Raw genomic sequence first — 18132 nt, 5'->3', positions numbered from 1 at the left:
ATGGAAAAAAAAAATTACACTGTTGATCACACTTGTCTACTTTAATGTTTCACCAGGAAGTTTGTTTTGAAATGCTTCTATTTTGTAAAAAATGGCACATAGTCACACTTGTGGTGTTCCCGGTCAAAAATGACCGGCCTACAAAAAATAGCTTATAAATAACTTATGTTATATTATCACCCAATATTGGATTCAATCTTTTTGTCAACTTGTTTTCAATCAATTAGGACTGGTTTCATATTTCTATTTGCATCTGATTAATCGTAGGCCTCATTTATCTGAGAGTGGGCATCTAATTTTTTGAGTAAAAAAAGCATTATTTATTAATAATTTTCATAATATTAAACAAAATATGAAAGAAAATATATATATATATTGCACTGTTGATCACACTAGTGAAGTTTGTTTTGAAAAACTTCTATTTTGTACTAAGTGTAACGAAAATTGTTAAAAAAACATTTTGAGAAGTAGTTATACCCTTTGTGAACAAAGTCACTATTAGTTTCAGTCCAATGCGATAACATTTACTAGTATTTTGGAGGAAAAGAAAATTTTCTACAGGTCAAAATGTCCCGAACACAACCTGAGAAGAAAGCAATTACCATGTTCAATTACCAATGCACCATTAAATGAACTCTTGAGGAGCATTTTAGATTATAAATCAAGGTAATTGCCAATTAGGATTTGCTTAATGGTATAGAACAAAAACAAAGTTACTAAGATTACCCTAATAATTCTCATTTCGGAATAAAAGAAAGCAACCCCCACCCCAGCCGTCTCGCTGACTTTGATTGTAGCATCTCATACGATACGTACTCCAACCGTCTCGACAGCAAACAGCCTTTCTGCCACCGAGCATGTCATAAACAGGGCCTTATAAAAATTGTTTTCAGCATTACTGTCATGTTAGACACTCTCTCCCTTCAGCTCCCCGTGAGGCGGCCGCCTCGGGCTCCTGCTCCATGCTGAGCCTCTCTGATCTCAAGACCTAGAGGCTATGACCTCATTAGCATACTCCCGTAAACAGACTACGCTTTCCGTAAACAACAGCCCCGCTCGGCACAAACAGCGGATGATACGGGCAGAGGTCGTCCTCACCCACTGAACGGCGAGCGGCGCCGAGGTTTTGCTCGTAATGAATAGAGGTTGGAATAAGGGGACCATTGACGTTCTGGGGCCGGTTTTCTGTTTACAAATCCACTAGGGTAAATAATGATGCATTTGCCTCAGCCTATCCTCTCCCACCCGTGTCCATTCCTTCACGTGGCGGGCCGTTCGAGCTGGTGTAGCCGAGGACTGGCGTTAATGACCCCTCTCTTAAAAGGCTCTTAGCTGAGTCGCAGTCCTAAGCCTCTCCCTGGGCTCTCCATTTGTTCTACCTCCGCAGCCCAGTCACGGCAAATAAACAACCTGAAGCATGGAGAATGGCAGCTCTTCTCTCCTCTCCTCTCTAATTTAGATATCCCGGCTTCACAGCTGAGGGAGATTAAAGAGTGTGGCACATGGGAGTCGGCCTACAGCCACAGCGAGAAGCCATCTGGGTACATATCGCAGCCTCTCCACCCGGTTTCCTCCCGCCCTCCAGTCAGAAAGAAAGGAGGACGGCTGTATGTACTGAAAAAGATGTCTGAAGTGAGAGGTGAGAATGGCAGAATGCATGCAGAATTTAAAGACAACTGTAATAAAGCAATAAGACATGGAGTGCATTATCACAGTTAAAGGAGAACTCCGGTCAATTTTAACATTGAGCTCATTTTTTGGTAAATTTGGAGTGCTGTCAATACAGAGAACAACGACAAAAATGGGTGTTTCCTACACCATGTTATCCTCTTTTTAAAATTTGCACCCTATTGACTTCAATGGGGCATATTTTAAACCTGCTTTTAGCCTTGATGTGTCATTACAAGTGCCCAGCCATGTGAGTGATTCCTTCAGAGTGAACGCGGGTGAATCTGACTGCAGTAGATGTGAAAGATATGAATAAAAATGATGTTATTTCAGCCAGCGCTCATACCTGTATTTACATCCTGTTTTCGGTTGAAGTCCAAAGTAGTCGATTGTCGAGTTCACGCGCGTGATCATAGGTAACTAAACATATGCGCGTTAACTCGACAATCGACTACTTTGGACTTCAACCGAAAACAGGATGTAAATACAGGTATGAGCGCTGGCCGAATTAACTTCATTTTTATTCATATCTTTCACATCTACTGCAGTCAGATTCACCCGTGTTCACTCTGAAGAAATCACTCACATGGCTGGGCACTTGTAATGACACATCAAGGATGTTAAGAGGCTAAAAGCAGGTTTAAAATATGCCCCATTGAAGTCAACAGGGTGCAAATTTTAAAAAGAGGATAACACGGTGTAGGCAACACCGATTTTTGTCGTTGTTCTCTGTACTGACAGCACTCCAAATTTACAAAAAAATGAGCTCAATGTTAAAATTGACCGGAGTTCTCCTTTAAGGGAGGTTGGAAGACAACGTTGGAAAAATGTGCCAATACCTACACTCAATGGTTTGAGGTATCAAGTGAGTCACATGGCAAAGCTTAATATGTATATTTAGAACAAAGGGTTCACACCATGTCATTAAAAGCACTGATGCCCTTAAACCTGTTATTAGAACTTGTAAACTCTTAATTTTCTAAACTGTACCACCTGATCGATGTAACACCATCTGGAAATGCTCGAAATGGCAGTGGATTCGGCAATAAAATGTAGTTAGTTATTTGGTAATATTTTTGTTTAATAATTGTCTTAATTGTGCAAGAATCTGAACATAAATAAAAGACATGCAATACAATTTAATCTAGCGGAGTTGAATAACTATATAATAACAATAATGCATTTACATTACTTTGTAGTATTGTATAGTGTTGTCACAACACATTTATAATTCTGAGTCAGAGGATGTGAACAGCTATGAGTAGAACGTCTCAGATTGTCATTTAGAATCTACGGTAATAACGGCATGGTGTTAATGCGGCAAAACATAATATGTGCATCACCGTGCAACTTATAACATGGCTGGTCCAATCAGATTTAAGAGCTAGAGCCATGTGACTGCATGAAATATTGAAAGCTTTTTCATCATTAAATATTCCTGACTTGACTGCATTAGCAGATCAGAGGATATTTTGTTTTGCAGAAGAAATCAATAACTGAATTTAGTGCAAGCTGAAAGTCTTCCAAATGGCTAATTCTTGTCCAGTCAATAGCCAGGAGATTGGATAAATCCTCCCCTGCCAGCAGTGGGTAGCAAAAAAAAAAAAAATTGACTGGAAAAGTGACCTCCTCGTCAAACAAGGGAATTTTCTAATATAGCCAAGTGTGGAAACAGACAAAAAAACAAAACAAAAATGAAAGCCAGAACAGCAGAGCCGGTCTCCACTAGAGGTCAGCCAAACCACTGGCCATGCAAATTGGCTACTTTAATGGCAATAATGAAAGTGGAGAGAAGGAGGAGGAGAGCTGGCCTGGTTTCATTGTGCTGGCAGAGCAGCCAGTGACATGCTGCTATTTAGAGAGCTGAAAAGAAGCCTACAGCACTGAACTGAGGCATGACAACTCTGGAAGTACCAGACGTCCTCAAATGGGTCAGGATGGACTGAATATTAACTAGGCCCTGCGCACTAGTTCTTGCAGCAGCATTATGCTGAAAATTGAACATGCAGCTCTGGCCCTGCCCACGCTTTCTGTAACACACACACACACACATACTTTATGAAAAGGCAGGAAGAACACTGATTGCATTAAGATTATAAAAATATCCTGTAGGAAAGAGACTTTTCTGAGACCTTGTGGCTTTAACAAAGGGAGTTTGAACAATATACAACATGAACCTGAGTGTGTTCAACCCTCAGTTCACATTCAGATATAATGTCAGCATTTAATTTTCATTAAAGTTCAGCTACTAAATTTTTATCCATCCATCCATCCATCCATCTCCACACAAATATCCATCTATACCTACCATATCTACCTACTACCATATCTACCACATCCAATACCTACCAATATAAGTCATTAATCTGGCATTGAGGATACAATAAATTACATTTTGCTGATGGCTTTGGTTTGACCATTTTTAGAGCAATAACCATCTCTTGACACTGAGCGGAATGAATAAAACATCTCTGAAAGAGGATTTGAAAAAAAGCATCAAATCCCAGGCAAACTTACATTGACACCATCTAATGCTGCCACCTAGTGGTAGTGGAATTGAACACTTGACGCTTATGAACACTGATGGGCCCGTTTTTTTAAATATCAAGGTCTTAAAACACCACATCATCTCAGACCACATCTGTCATGTTTAATTACCTAATGACTTCCAAACAACCATGTAATAGAATCAAATTCTCCATTACAACAATAAATGACTCAAATGCCAATTGAGACAGACCTGAGACCTAAGAAGCACTGCCATTTTGGCGCCAGCAGTTGCGGTATAATTGGTCCTGTTTCCAAGAACTAGCAGCTATGGTGTTAGCATTTTACAGGAACACTGAAATTGCTATTGGCATCCTGGGCCTAATAAATCCAATAAAAGGCTTTTGCAAGAGGAAATCAAGAGAGGTTGTTGTGACAGTGCTCGTTATATGTGTGAACTCTGCGAAACTGTCCACACTAATTCTAGAATGTTGACCTTTTCTCTTCCTCCTCTCATTCCATCGTTTTTATCGCTGACTTTTTTCTGATACATCGTTAACCATTAAGGCAGTCCTCTCGGCACATAAGAGGGACAAAAACGTATGCGTTTCCTCGCGTAATATATCCTGAGCCTTCCGACAATCCCGTCTCCCCTGTGCTCATTGTAGTCTTTACCGCTATTGATTTTTATCATAGATAAGGCAACTAAATCTCCCCGAGAGCTCTAAATCCTTCCTCTCTGCACCCAGAAGCATTAGCTTCCTTCACATGCAACCGAAAATGATCTTTTCTTTCTGGTTTTGGGGGACCTCTGCCCCATCCTCTTGAGGAGAAAAGCCTCAGTCACGGCGTATAGGGCAACAGATTCAGGCAACAATACAGAATGAGGATGACTGATAGCAGCTAGTGCAGGCTTTGCATTTAAGAAATAGATGGGAATACTTGTCTTATTATTAAGTACATGGATATATACACATACATATATACATATACACATACAACACTGTAATTATCTATATGCAGATATTGATTGTTGCAATGTAATTACAGATTAATTACACTGTTATGAGACTGTTATAACAAACCTTATTTGTAACGCAAATATGCCAATTAAAAGTCATGTGGTTTGACAACATAATGTGTAAACCGTGTGGTAACAATGGTTGTGTAGAGGAAATCCACAACCATATGGGATCGCAGATCAAAGGCATCACCTGTCCCGCTTGTCATATACTTACGAAAGCTTCAATAACATGAACACGTTAAAATTTAAACATGGCTAGAGGAGACACATGGGTTTGTTCATATTTGTTTCAGGGAGTGCTCTGCATCATGCAATAAATGTGGCTATTCAGTGGGAATGTCTATTAAATATTAATAGCTGAGCAACAGATGGATTTAGATGTGCTTTGATCACCAACCTTTTTTGCCTCTGAAATTATTCTTCAATATATGTCTTCCCTGCGTAAATGCAAACTGCAGCTAGACCAAGAGCTTCAATAGATCATTTACCATGACTCTGAGGAACAGACACACGCACAGATAATGTGACAGAGTGACTGACAGAAGCAGATTACGTAAAATAACATATGATAAACAGTGAGGCTGAAAGTATGATAAACATCTGTATTTCTGGACCACAGATTGTGTGTCAAACACAATCCATGACAACTGAAGATCTGCAGCATACAGCATTGCGTCATCATACAAAATATAATCAAACTAAGATTAAAAGCCAAAACTATGTCAATTATTTCTACACAGGTCATCATCCATATGGTCCCACATTTACCAGAGCAAAATACATTATTTTCCACATTAGCAGAAGCTATGAGCAGTATGACTTCACCAGATTTGTGACAAACCATCTTCCCACCTTGGACATTTCAATTGAATTTAAAGAGATAGTTCATATGCAAAAAAACTAATATTTTGTGATTATTTATCTAGGTCATTCCAAATCTATATGTGCAAAAAAAATATTTATTTCAGAGAATAACAACCTAAATTTTGGGCCATTGCTTTAACAAATCTGTCATATGACTTTTAAATATAGCACATAATTAATTGACTATTTTAATTATGTTCTTTTTTGGAGCTTGACAGATGTGTTGTGGAGAAGAGTGTCAAGATTCTTCAAAATTCTGTGTTCCACAGAAATAAAAATGACATGGACAACGGGTTTGGAACGACAGGAGGATGATTAAATAATGACAAAATGTCAATTTATGAGTGAACTATTCCTTTAAGGCCAGGAATATGTTTGTTCAGCCTTATTGTCCAGTCCAGTTGTCTTTAATTCAGTCCGGCACTTTGTTTTCTGGAATTCCGACTGTTTATTCATTGATTTAGCTGTTTGTGATGGATGTTGTTGGATACATCTTCAGAGTCAGAAACTAAAAGGTCATGGTAATTTGCAGCACTGCAAAAATCATATGTACAAAACAAACAAACAGAACATTTCTTTTTGAGTCAGCTGTTCGCCATGGACGTCATTCACCTCTCATTCGTGTCCATGGAGACAGAGCTTAGAAGAACATTTCTCTGCACAGAGGACACGTGGATTTGTTGCTAGACGTGAAGCTAGACGTGAACCATTTATACTGTGGAATGAAAGAAAATGGAAACAACCAGTCAGTGAGGAACGAGAAGCGCACGAGAACATTCAAGGCTGCAGATTTAGCTGATTCTGAAATATCCGCAGAAATGGAGTAATAAATGGAGACGGATTGAGAACTTCAATGCGGAGGGGAAATGATTCGATTTCAAGAGCATTGGTGACCTTCTATAGGGTTTTAAACCTCTGATATGAAAGGGATGCAGTCACAGTATTACATTTTAAGAACAAAATTGAGTCCATTTACTTTCTGAATACAGTTGAATATCCTGTTTGACTCAGAAATACGCAAGTCAGATTACAGAAGTAAAACGGGTTTCATGTTGCAGATATTCTAGATAGTGATGTAAATTGGAAATTCATAAAACAACATTAAATGCTCATAACTACAATTACTACTCTCAGTGTTTAAAAACATTCATCTAAAAATAAGTACAATGGAAGAGCGAGAGATGGTGTATGCAGCACTCACCAGACAGGCAGAGTGGAACTTCTTTTTGCAGGTACGGCAAGCTTTCTTTGGCAACGAGTAATTGGATCCATGAATGACAGAGAAGCAGATCATACAGTCCTCCACCCCCTCAAAACGCTTGTCAACATTGTTCTTCCACAGCGACAGACCCTCCAGAATACTGCCATTCTACCAGACACAACACATCATCTAAATTAGTTTGGGCATCTTCAGTTATTCTTCATATATTAAGCACTATTTGACTGTTTCTCTAATAAACCAGTCCAACTTGGCCAATTCCAACCTAAAGAGATAAGGCAACATTTACAGTGGCTTCAAAAAGTATTTGGATACTTAAAGAAAATTTTTTAGCTTCTCTGTAACAGCACTACCTTGTAGTATGACAGTGTTTTAAAGCCAGTTTTCAGATTTTCAGAAGTTGTCAAATTAGGAAACTAAAGGTGAAATTTTGCATGAAGTAGGAATATTTATAGGTGAAAAAACAATATCCTGCGATAATAATAATTAATTAATTAAAGTTTAAATTTCGCAAAGGTTTCTCAATATTTTTATACACCAGGTTCAATTGTTTGGGGTCATTACGATTTTTAAAAAAAGAAATTAATCATATTCATTCAGCAAGGATGTATTAAATTGATCAAAAATTGCATTTAAATTTAAATTACATTTTTCTTTGCTGTTGTTTTGAACTTTCTATTCAAATGATGCTGAATTTTTTTTTACAAGGTGTACAAATGTACAGTTTCCACAAAAACATGCAGCGTAACTGCTTTCAATGTTGATAAGAAATGTTTCTTGAGCAGCCAATCATCATTAGAATTATTTCTGAAAGATCATGTGACACTGAAGACTGGAGATATGATGCTAAAATGTTTTTTTAATTTGTAATAATATTTCACAATATTAGTTTTTTACTACAGACCCTTTCCAACAAATTAGAATATCATGGAAAAGTTTATTTATTTCCATAATTCCATTCAAAACGTTAAATTTCCATAGATTATAGATTCAGGGCCCACAACTTAAACGATTTCAAGTATTTAGATGTTTATTTGTACATAATTTGGGCTTCCAGCTCATAAACCCCACGAAAACAGGATTTCAAAAGATTTTAATATTACATGAAATCACACAGTAATTACACAGTGATACCATGGTCATTGAACCAGGTTTTGGCAGTGTGGGCAGGTGCAAATCCTGCTGGAAAATGAAGTCAGCATCTCCATAAAGCTTGTCTGCTGAAGGAAGCATGAAGTGCTCTGAAAATGTCCTGGTAGACGGCTGCGTTGAGTGGACAGCACAGTGGAGCAACACCAGCCGATGACATGGCTCCCCAAACCAACACAGACTGTGGAAACGTCACACTGGACTTCAAGCATCTTGGATTGTGTTCCTCTCCATTCTTCCTCCAGACTCTGGGACCTTGGTTTCCAAATGAGATTTGCTCTCATCAGAAAAGAGGACTTTGGTCCACTGTGCTTTATTAAATCCAGAGTCAACGCAGCCGTCTACCAGGACATTTTCAGAGCACTTCATGCTTCCTTCATTTTCCAGCAGGATTTGCACCTGCCCACACTGCCAAAAGAACCAAAACCTGGTTCAATGACCATGGTATCACTGTGTAATTACTGTGTGATTTCATGTAATATTCTAATTTTTTGAAATCCTGTTTTCGTGGGTTTTATGAGCTGGAAGCCCAAATTATGTACAAATAAACAACTAAATACTTGAAATTGTTTAAGTTGTGGGCCCTGAATCTATAATCTATGGAAGTTTAACGTTTTGAATGGAATTATGGAAATAAATAAACTTTTCCATGATATTCAAATTTTTTGGAAAGGGTCTGTATATTTTTGATCAAATAAATGCAACCTTGGAAAAAAACAAACAAATCTTACTGACCCCAAACTTTTCAACGGTAGTCTATAAATCTTTTTTATTAAACTAAATGTTATTACCGTTTTAATTAAAAGGTTTATACAGAGGGCATTTGTACTTCCTGTACCTGGTGTGTGAGGTACGTGCTGAGCTGAAGCATCCAATTGCGCCACTGCTGAACGGCCACACCCACTCTCCGCCCACTCTCCACCGAGATAGACCCAAGGGGATAATTCTGAGGCAACTGAATCACCAGCTCGATGAAGATATCGTCGACAGAGTAAGTAGCGATCACCTCCCGCGTGGCAGAACGCGCTTTCACCTGTGAACACAAAATGCATCAAATCACAATGCAAAAAAACACTTAAGCACAGAGCACGTCCTTCTCCTGAACTCTCCACCCTGGCTTACCATCATGTTCTCAAAAGTCTGGGTGCTGGACTGCACAGAGGCGATCTCCTGCGCAGACAAGACGCCGCTGACGTACTTGCTGGTGAATTTATCCACCGTGCTGAAGACACGTTTCTCTTGGCTGTTCCACCACAGACGCACCATTGCGGGCAAGTCCTTCAGCGCACCATAGTACACGGAGCACGCCAGATGGGGAACCTCAAGCTGCAGACCTTCAGTTTCTACAACACACACACTTAGTGAGATGATCTCAGATATGAGAGAAATGCATAAATGTTATAAATCATCGGATGTCAAATGATCTGTTGGTCCGTTCTGATCGGGTCGCAGGTAGAAGGCTGTGTTGGTATTGTTAACTAAAACTGTTTTCAATAATTGAAATAAAGCCAAAATAAAACAAAAATTAGATGAAAAACGAACTGAAAAAAATTTAGGAATTAGAAATGTTGCCTTGACAACTGAAACAAATAAGAATAAATTCTAAAATGACTAAAACTTAAAAAATAAATTAAAGATAAATAGAAATATAAAAAAACACTAAAAAAAACTTGCTAAAACTTTAAAATAAAAATGAAAACTTTTTTTTATAAATACTAAAATAGTATATAAATAATACTAACAAACAATAAAATAATTGCGCCTAGTTACAATACTAAATTAATCATTTAAATAAAATAATTTTCATTAACATATTTATAACATTTTAATGTTTGATTTTAGCAACATTTTTGCTTGCAATAAATAATTTTGGCAGTGAGAACCACAGTTATTAATGATCTGTAACATACTCTGAGGGGAGAGAGACAAAGTCTCAGTGAAGAAGGTTTTTGGTTCTTTGCTTGAGGGTTCTGCTGGCTGTCCGGGCACTGATAGGTTCTCTGGCATCAGACGGAACAGGTGGAGCAGTAGTTTATGAAGAGAACGAGTCTTTTTCAGGTGCAGAGAGTATTGAGCTCGCAGCTGAAACACAAAGATAAATGTTTTCGCTATGCAAAAGACATCTTGCTTGCATTACAAATAAGTACTGTAGCCTTTCTTCACATTTACAATCAAATGGGCATGAACGTCTGAACATCAATTTAACCTCTAAAATGTCTGTGTTAGAAGTGTATCAGAAATGATGAGGCAATGATTGACAGCTTTACAGAGCATTATCACTGATAATTAACTCACATGAGATGATGAAGCCTTGAAGAAGGTAAAAAGGAGTTTCCAGGACAGAAGATATCCCAGAATGCAGCAGTGCTCCATACTGAGGGCCTGTACCACTGCAAACTCACCCACTTGCACACCACCTAGAATATTCTCCAGTAGCTCTTCTGTGGCAGAAATGATGTTCATCAACGCTGCCGGAGGAGACCTGTAGGAAGTGCACACAGTAAGTCTCCTAGATCTGGGACATGGTCAACCATAAAACGGATGGATGGATGGATGGATGGATGGATGGATGGATGGATGGATGGATGGATGGATGGATGGATGGATGGATGGATGGATGGATGGATGGATGGATGGATGGATGGATGGATGGATGGATGGATGGATGGATGGATGGATGGATGGATGGATGGATGGAATAACACAATAAATAAAAAATAAATAATAATAATAATAATAATAATAATAATATTATAAAAACATACATTTACAGTGAAAACTGAGAGGTTTTACCAGAGGTCACATATGATTATACTCTTTACTCTTTAATGTACATTAGGGTGTTTATTTCATTATTTTAGATATTGTATATTTTAGTTATTGTATATTTTAGTTATTGTATATTTTAGTTGATAAGATATATAAATAATGCATTAATAAACAATAAAAATCAGGTAAACCCTGTGTTATGGGGATGGCAAAGAGGGCAATATCCAAAATCCTTGCCCTTTTGGGGCCATTTTTTGGTCCCCATGAGGAAAACTAATTACAAATCATACAGATTGATGGGGGGTTTTTTCAGTACAAAAAAAAAAAAAATCATTATGTCCATGTAAAGTCCCCATAAAACATGAAAACCCAGCGTGTGTGTGTGTGCATGTGTGTGTGTGAGAAAGTGCATCGTCATGTGTCTTACAAGCATGGTTCTTCTCCATCTTCGTCCTCAGATTTAGCGCTGGCACTCTCGCTGTCACTCTCCGGCAACAAAGGCATCACCCTGTAAGACACGAACACATCACTCACATTTCTCCTGAGACGACTTGACGTCATCGCTGAGGCTCATTCAAAGGCTTGTAATGGACATAGCATTACAGCAACAGCACAGAGGAGATCTCAGCTAACCCCCTGGAATATAAAACTGTTTCTCTCCCAGAGGCTTGTGCTCTCAATGAAGCACATTTAATTAAAGCCAAAGCGTAACGCATTGTGGATTAAACTTTTTCCGTACAATATGACCTTAAGGCTATGCAAAAACTGCCCGTCCCTTGGAGTATTCATTTCAATTACATTTACAATTATGTTCTCGACAGACACTTTCCCACCAAAGCAACTTACAGGAAAGTCCATTATAGCGTTTCTGCAGACGCTGCAGAACAGGTAGAAAACAAAGATAATGTCTAGGTGGTAAGACACATACTGACTCCTTAATGCGGTATTCTACACTTAGCATTTTATTTTTTGCCCTAAAGTCCAATTATAATGTTAAACAAGTTTTCTTGCAGCACAAACAGTTTTTATTTAGTTTAACATGACCCTTTAGTATTAAAGGGGTTGTTTTTGCTACTGTTCCTTCAAGACTTCGGTCATATGCTAATGTGCTCATAGTTGCTGATCATGTAAAAGGTATATCTATGTATTATGTTGAACTAAAAGTAAGTCTTAAAGTCTTAAGTTAAAGAAAGTAATAGAGTCTGTACTTGTGCAGGATGTGGTAGACAGCGAGCTGTAACGGGCGGGCTTTGAAGAGCAGCAGGGGCGAGAGGGTATTCAGCAGGGTCTGGAGGGGCTCTGGCAGACTGCTCCTCTGGTCGGCTACGAAGCGAGGAGGAAGTTTATTCTGAGTGAGCAGCTCCACGGGGATGTAGGTAAGAGCCTCCCCCATCGCCCTCAACACCGGCAGGGGGAACAAAGGGTCATCCGGCTCTGTAAAGTCCGCTGAGACAGAAGTTTGACATTTCAAGTAGTCTGTTAACCAAAAGACATCATGTTTCCATGATGGGGGAGTTAATTGTTTAACTGTAAGTTACCTTAGCATCAACTGTATTGTGAAAAACTGTAAATGGTTTATTCTAACATTATATACAATTTAACAGTAAAATACTGTCAAATGTATGCTTTTTGCAAGTAGAAACTATGAATAACCATACAATTAATGATGAAAAAAATAAGGACATTCCCAGAATTTAGGATGTTTTGTGTTCTTTAGCTTATATTTATGCAGTATTTTAGTGTCATATGTGTTACCCTGATGATGTTTTGCGTATAATCCATCAATATATACACAAGTATTGGCCATGTTGGTAACAGTTTACAATAAGGTTTCAGTTGTTAACATTAGTTAATGCATTAACTAATATGAACTAACAGTGAGCAATATATTTTTACAGTGTCGATTTACCTGTTGATGATAGTTAATAAAAATGTTTGTTTGTTCACGGTGCATCAACTAATGATAACAGATATACAACTTTTGATCCTAAAAATGTGTGTTGAGATTAACAAACTAAGAATAATAAATGCTACAGAAGTATTGTTCATTATTAGTTCACTTCACTTTCATTATTACAACATTACAGTTTTTTACAGTAAATTTAACAGGATATTTTTATAGTGATAGCATGCTGTGCCTTAGCTGTTAGACAGTTTAGACGGTTAAATCTTCTATGAAAAGTTGCATCTTTATGTTTTCAGTCATATTTTTTGAGATGGCATGTCTAAAACATGAATTTCATGAAACATTTACACTACTATTCAAAAGTTTGGGTTTGATAAGATTTTTAAAAAATGTCACAATTTCCCCAAAAATATTAAGAAGCACATCTGTTTTCAACATTGATAATAATTATTTATTTTTTTGAGAATCAAATCAGCATATTATAATGATTTTTAAGGATCATGTGACTGAAGACACTTACGATATAAAACAATTAAATGTCAAAATAAATTATAATAATATTTTACAAAATTACTCTTTTTACAAACTTTTGAATCGTAGTGTAAAATTAAAAAAGTCATTAAACTACAAACATAACAAAGGTTCCTGTTAAGGTGACTCACTGGGGATCTTAATAAGCAGTGGGAGCAGAAGGTTGTGAATTCCCTCCAAAAAGAACTCCTTCCACTCTGAGGTCAGCTCTGGAAGAAGTTGCTCCACACCAGCAGGGGGCGATGTGAAAAACTCACTCAGCCTCACAATCAGCTCACAGTTTTCACACACAAACAGCTGTACCCAAGGATTCCAGAAAACAGTGGTGTTCTCACTGGCAGTCTGTGAAAAAGACACAAACATTTGCTTGGATTGTCGTCCGTATGCAGAACGGTTCTCAGATTAGGCGTGATTATTTATAAGATCAGCCATAAAGCATCTCAGATCTTATTTACACCTGGCGTTAAAATAAGATCTGTTCAAAATGCAGATTTGATTTTGCTCTGGGGTAGAAATATCTGGATGGGACAAAGAGTGTGTCACTTTGAGTCTGTATATTGCATAAAAACAGTGTGAATGAAGATGGAAAGAGAAATATCACCTCAAGCCATGCCAGCATTGAACAGAGCAGGAGATCCCAATGAGTGTTTCCGAAGACTGTGGGAGAATGATCCACCATCCAGCACAGGAAGCGCATAATTTCTACTGCCAATGAGAGCCCTGCAGCGGAAACTTTTCCAAGGTCACTGAAAATGGACACAAAGAAAAGAGAATAGGTTATTAGGCCCTGCGTTATCTGAATCAATGGATATAAAAGACTGTAAAAACAATGAACTTGAATCATTTTTGTTGCTTTTTGCCATTTATTTTATACTTATACTTCATTAATTGTTCATTTTATATTGAAAGATATAAAAAATATATAATTTTTTTTGTTTATTTGTCTGAGGGTTTTTTTTTCTAAAAGCATACTAAGCCAAATGTTTATATTTTGTATTACAAGTTGCTTCACATTTTTGATGACAGCTATTATTTTTTTATTACGCTTTCATTTTATATAATTAATTAATACATTTTGATATTTTGCATTCTTTATTTGAAAGATATAGTAAAGAAATTTTTGTAAATTTTTCTGTTTTTCTACAAAATGTTTCTATATTGTTGTGTATTTCAAGTTGCTTCACATTTTTGATCATCTAAAATTATTATAGCTTTTTTATTACATATTAATGTTATTAACATATTTATGTATTATTCATTTTATATTTTGTATTCTTTATTTGAAAGATTTAGTAAAGAGTGGATAGGAAATAGTTTTGATTATTATTATTATTATTATTATTATTATTATTATTATGTATCATTTCAAGTTGCATCACATTCTTGATACATCTAAAATTGTTATGGTAGCTGTTTTTATTATTGCTAATTATTTTTCCATTTTTAATTTTCAACTTAAAAGATATAGTAAAGAGGGGATAGTTAATCATTTTTGTAGATTTTTCTGTTTTTGGCATTATGTTTTTTTTCCTGAAAGGATTTCACATTTTTGATGCATTATTTAAAGGGGCCATGACATGAGAAATCAAATTTGCCTTGATCTATTGACATATAAGAAGTATTTGAACCATTAAAACATCAACATTAAATTGTGTTTCCACTGAAACAGGAAGACAAAGCGGAACATAATCGAACAGCTCCTCCCCTATTTTAAAATAGCCAATAGCATGTTGTTTATATCACAGCTCGGCCAAAGCTGTTGTGCTTGGCAAAGCTGCAGTTTCCACCTAATCTCGAACCGTTTCTCCTCCATATTGCTTTTAAATATAGCATTGTGCAGAATTCAAATGGGTCCGATACGTTTTCTGGTCTGGGAAGACTCACGCATATGATCCGCTCTGTGCTATCGTGTCGAGCAGACTATGTGCGTGCTGCTGCACTTCGCGTGACACTAACATGAAACCAGACTAAAGCATATTTACAGTGTCTGAATCGTTCCCTATCCCATAAATAGTGCACCAGCCATTCACCAGAAAATAGTAAATGTGTGAACAAGTGACTGATTTTAGCTTCAGCATCTATTTATAATGTAGAGGGCAGGAAGCTTCAGATTCTAGAGAGCATTTGATTGGACAGAAAATCTGATGAGAAGCTTAAGTGATGTCATCAGAATCATTGTTCCATATTGGCGGAAGTGAGAGACTAAGTTTTGAATGCTTATATCTTCTAAACGCGAATTTTGTCATTGTTTTGGAGCACACTAGCTTATAGATAACAGTAAGGCTAACAAATTCATTCTAAAAGCCAAAAACTTCCATTTTGATTTCATGGACACTTTAAAATGTCCTCCTCATTATAAACAAAGCGTGTATTTAATCAAGCCCCAAAAACAGCTTGTTTTGATACTGGGTAACCTGTGACGTCACACGTGTGTAAATACATTTGCCTCTAGAGCAAAAAATCTACAAATAGTTTTAGATAATCGCACTATAGGCTGGATATATATTTGTTTTTTGTGCAATAAACTTCATAACATTATAAGTAAACCTCAAGGAACATATTAAATTAATAAATAAAAATCCATGTCATGACCCCTTTAAAGATATACATTTTTATTATTACTCTAATTTGCTTTTTTTTTACTGAAAAGATGTGGAAAGAAGAGCAGAAAGGGACTGAGTCTTGAATCCTGCATCACCCATGAGCATCACGGCCATAGCTCTGACATAATAAATATGACTGCCACTGCCGTCTTCCTCATTACAGAGATACACATAGCTGAGGCATGGATTCACCTGTTGAAGAGAAACCACTCCTCTCTGCTGTTCCTCCATTCTGCAATTGTGTCTACGACAGCCAGCAAGATCTCTTCCTCCACATCCGTGTCGGCCTGTAGACAGCAGAGCAGCACGGCCAGACAGCCTCGCACACCTACACATTAGTTTTTCACATCAGTTATGTGAGTGAGATTGGTGTTGCTCAGCCTATGTGACTCATCATGTGCAGTATGGATATGATCTGTATCTCACTATCGATGCAATCCTGCTCTCCGTCCTGCCAGTTAAGGAGCTCTGCGACACACAAGGCGATGAGGGATTCTCTCTCTTCACTGGATAGAAATGGACACAGCGCCTGCACCGTACTCACACTGTGTTCTGAGAGGGGAAAGAAACTGACACACACAAACAAGCCACAGAATTATCAGGAATGTTACAACCTGGTTAGGCTGACATTTCTCACCAAAACACTGTGGTAATGGACAGCAGTAATCATGTGTATATGTATAAGCTGACTGGCTGAGGTTCCTCTGGGTCCTGAGAAGGGTCATATTCACACATTTCTCACAACAACGTATGCTGTTTAACATTACTGCTGCTGCAGCAGCCTAGAGAAACTACTAGAATTGTCTCAGAGGCCAGTGCTATGAATATTGAATCAGCTATTACAGTTACAGACACTACCGTTGTTTTTTAAAGGCACAATATGTAACTTTTTTGCTTTAAAAATAGCAAAAATCACTATATCTATGTTATTTTTTTTTTGTTAGTTGTGTACTTACATTATCCCGACTGTTTCCAACAACTTTCAAACCAGGAGAAATTTGTAATTTAATTCAAGAAACGTCCCGTTTCTTTATTTCCGTTTTGTCGCCGCCAATGCCGTCATATCCGCGTTGTCCCTGGTTTCCGCTCGTGCTGCCATGGCAACCAGAGTTATGAACCAGAGCCCTCTGATAGTAACCAAAGCTACTGACGCGGACAACTTTGTAGTTCGCAATGTCTATTTGCACGCTGGTGTTGTTTCGTTCAAACATTATGGACCATGGCAAGCAGACTTTGGATAAAAAAGGAGAACTAAAACGAGAATCAATATCAGCGCGGTGTTTTCAAGATGCAGGGAGCTCCCATAGACAGTATATAAACGAGAGCTCCACGTCCGAGACTTCGACCGCTCCTACATGTACTTTATTAAACAGGTGAGCACATTTACATAAAACTAATCAATGTTATATAGTTCAACAATGATAAAATGTCAGAATATGATCTGTATGTTATTCTAATGTTGATCTAGTTTACTGCTAGTCTCATACAGACAGACTAACACATACATTTCAACACATTCAAATGCAGTTTAGTGTGCTAGTGTAATGTTAGACCAAGTGAAACAGCGCTGCGTTACCTCACAAGTTTAATTTGTCTAATAAACTGACCTGTGAGTAGTAATTCTGCGTGTAGTTTGGTAGAATGAAATGTCCATATTCCTTTTATATCCGCGGGACTCGCGTCGCGTGTGGAGCTGATAGCTGTCTCTTAGCAATCCCGAACTGCTTCATATCACAGTCATGATAAAAGCATCGATGTATTCAGTCATCCATAAACATTATTAGATCGGTCGGCTTGACGTTGACGACAAGATCCATAGTTCTTAGCAAATGTTGCGTCATCAATCTACGCCTTTGTTATTGTAAATAGGTTAGTGACCCCTAGTGGCGAAAAATGCCATACTGTACGTTTA

At 37.6% G+C, this 18132-nt stretch overlaps 1 protein-coding gene across 1 annotated transcript in view; it reads right to left on the bottom strand.

Annotated features, from left to right (window-relative positions):
* Positions 1–5767: 5767 nt before the first annotated feature.
* ltn1 (listerin E3 ubiquitin protein ligase 1) overlaps positions 5768–18132 on the bottom strand; it is a 23981-nt gene continuing 11616 nt past the window's right edge. Inside the window, exons 19-30 of the mRNA XM_084104641.1 lie at positions 16647–16789; positions 16413–16548; positions 14219–14363; positions 13749–13959; positions 12389–12626; positions 11608–11688; positions 10707–10893; positions 10322–10493; positions 9534–9754; positions 9250–9444; positions 7245–7412; positions 5768–6758 (exon numbers count right to left, since the gene is read on the bottom strand). Coding sequence (XP_083960767.1) covers positions 6684–6758; positions 7245–7412; positions 9250–9444; positions 9534–9754; positions 10322–10493; positions 10707–10893; positions 11608–11688; positions 12389–12626; positions 13749–13959; positions 14219–14363; positions 16413–16548; positions 16647–16789 — 1972 coding nt within the window. The 3' untranslated portion in view covers positions 5768–6683. The remainder of the gene's footprint in view (positions 6759–7244; positions 7413–9249; positions 9445–9533; positions 9755–10321; positions 10494–10706; positions 10894–11607; positions 11689–12388; positions 12627–13748; positions 13960–14218; positions 14364–16412; positions 16549–16646; positions 16790–18132) is intronic.

Source organism: Abramis brama (assembly GCF_963993115.1).
Source record: "Abramis brama genome assembly, chromosome: 25".
Taxonomy (NCBI): Eukaryota; Metazoa; Chordata; class Actinopteri; order Cypriniformes; family Leuciscidae; genus Abramis; species Abramis brama.
This window is presented reverse-complemented; position numbering and strand designations above follow the sequence as displayed.